Source organism: Acanthisitta chloris, unplaced genomic scaffold, assembly GCF_000695815.1.
Source record: "Acanthisitta chloris isolate BGI_N310 unplaced genomic scaffold, ASM69581v1 scaffold5823, whole genome shotgun sequence".
Taxonomy (NCBI): Eukaryota; Metazoa; Chordata; class Aves; order Passeriformes; family Acanthisittidae; genus Acanthisitta; species Acanthisitta chloris.
The window spans coordinates 19,949-21,908 of record NW_008663477.1 but is presented as its reverse complement, the minus strand read 5'-3'; the positions used below and the strand labels follow the sequence as shown (position 1 = coordinate 21,908).

The 1,960-nt window shown below is 49.4% G+C and overlaps 1 protein-coding gene across 1 annotated transcript in view; it reads right to left on the bottom strand.

Moving 5' to 3' along the window:
- Nucleotides 1-1,960, bottom strand: part of RHPN1 (rhophilin, Rho GTPase binding protein 1) — a gene marked incomplete at its 5' end in the record, with an annotated part of 31,577 nt that overhangs the window by 11,028 nt on the left and 18,589 nt on the right. Inside the window, 2 exons of the mRNA XM_009071016.1 lie at nucleotides 1,181-1,258; nucleotides 1,562-1,637. Of these exons, the coding sequence (XP_009069264.1) occupies nucleotides 1,181-1,258; nucleotides 1,562-1,637 (154 nt within the window). The remainder of the gene's footprint in view (nucleotides 1-1,180; nucleotides 1,259-1,561; nucleotides 1,638-1,960) is intronic.

The following is a 1,960-nucleotide window of genomic DNA, read 5'->3' as shown; positions in this document are numbered from 1 at the left end:
GACAATGGAAGGAGTGCCTGCACACAGGGAATGGCTTCCCACTGCCAAAGGGCAGGCCTAGAGGGGATATTGGGAAGGTATTCTTCCCTGTGAGGGTGGTGAGGTACTGGCACAGGTTGCCCAGAGCAATTGTGGCTGTTCCATCATTGGAAGTGTTCCAGGCCAGGTTGGATGGGGCTTGGAGCAACCTGGGCTAGAGGAAGGTGTCCCTGCCCATGGCAGGGGCTGGAACAAGATGCTCCAAGGGCTGGAGCTCCTCTGCCATGGATCTAGGCTGGGAGAACTGAAGGTGTTCCACCTGGAGAAGCGAAGCTCCAGGGAGCCCTCACAGCCCCTTCCAGTGCCTCAAGGGGCTCCAGGAGAGCTGCAGAGGGACTTGAGATAAGGGCCTGGAGGGCCAGGACACAGGGAATGGTTTCCCACTGCCAGAGGGTAGGGACAGATGGGATATTGGGAAGGAATTCTCTCCTGTGAGGGTGGTGAGGTACTGGCACAGGTTACCCAGAGCAGCTATGGCTGCTCCATCCCTGGGAGTGTTCCAGATCAAGTTAGATGGTGGAGCGGAGCAACCTGGGCTGGTGGAAGGTGTCCCTGCCCATGTCAGGGGTTGGAACTTGATCTTTAAAGCCCCTTCCCACTCATTCCATGATTCTAAGATTCAGCCATGGGGAAAGTTTGAGGAGGCATCAGTTTGGTCCTGGAGGATGCAAACCTGGGAGAAGCAGCCTGGGAGCTATGCTAGAGGGAGTCAGTGCTCACCTAAACCATTACGTAGAGAAACTCATACCAATTCTGATTTCTAGGGAAGAACCAGGATTGTTTGCTGCTTTCCCAGCTTGCTTTCTAATTCCCCTTCTCCAAGGAAATATGAAGGAGAGGAGTTGTTTAGCCTTGTTAGGGCTGAACTAATATCCATAAACCACTGAAGATTCCAGCAGAACTTTTATTGCTGCTCATTTGTAGGCCAGTAGGACATTAAGGACAGGGAAAACAACCAGTTAATGCCTAGTCTGTAATATATTGTAACCACCAGGTGCTCCAGTGTGGGAATTTCACATCCCAAATCATAAGGATAAAGATAAAACTTGGAGAGAGGATGAAAGAACCCCCTGGAGCAAAATGTGGCACCTCCAAGGAGTAATCCAGAGCAAGGATCCTTTGGAACCCAAGAGACACCAACCTGCCTCAGCTCCATGAACTCTTTGATTTCTTTCTCAAACAAGACACTCTGCTCTCCATAGTGTTCACTGATGAAATCCTGGATAGAAAAACAGGAGAGAAGAAAACCTGAGTCACCCTTCAAAGCAGATTTTTAGGATCTAAAAGGCAACTTTGGTTGCCAGCTCTGCCCACAAGGAAAGCTGCACCAGGGAAAACCATCTCCTCCTTGCTTGGCTGTTCTTCCCTATCTCCACACCTTCATCTCCCACTTTTCCATATGTAAAGTCCAGTTTTCCCCCATAAATGTATTTTTTTTCAGCTATTTCAACTTGGAAGATGGTTTTCAGCTGCTTCAGCATCTTGCATCAACCAAACATGTGAAATCCCAATCCTCCCTCACCTTCAGTGGTGCCAGCAAATCCAGCTCCTTCGTCTCCTTCAGGCCCAAAGGGATCATGGGGACACTGATGGATTCACTGGAAAAAGACAACAAGCTATTTAGACATTGGTTTAAAAGCCTTGGAGGGATCCTGTGGGCTGGAGACTCAAATGAAGGAGCTCTTTGCCCGGGGCTTGGGTTAAAATACACTTGGATGTTCTTCCCAAAGTGATCTGGGAAAGGCAGTGCAAGAGGAGTGACGGAAAGAAAACCTGAAATCATCACTCTTAGCTCCTGCTTTTCATAGACTCATGGAATGGCTTGGGATGAAGGGAACCTTCAAGATCATCTCCATCTACCCCCTGCCATGGGCAGCAACACCTTCCACCAGAACAGGTTGATCAAACCTGGCCTGGAAAA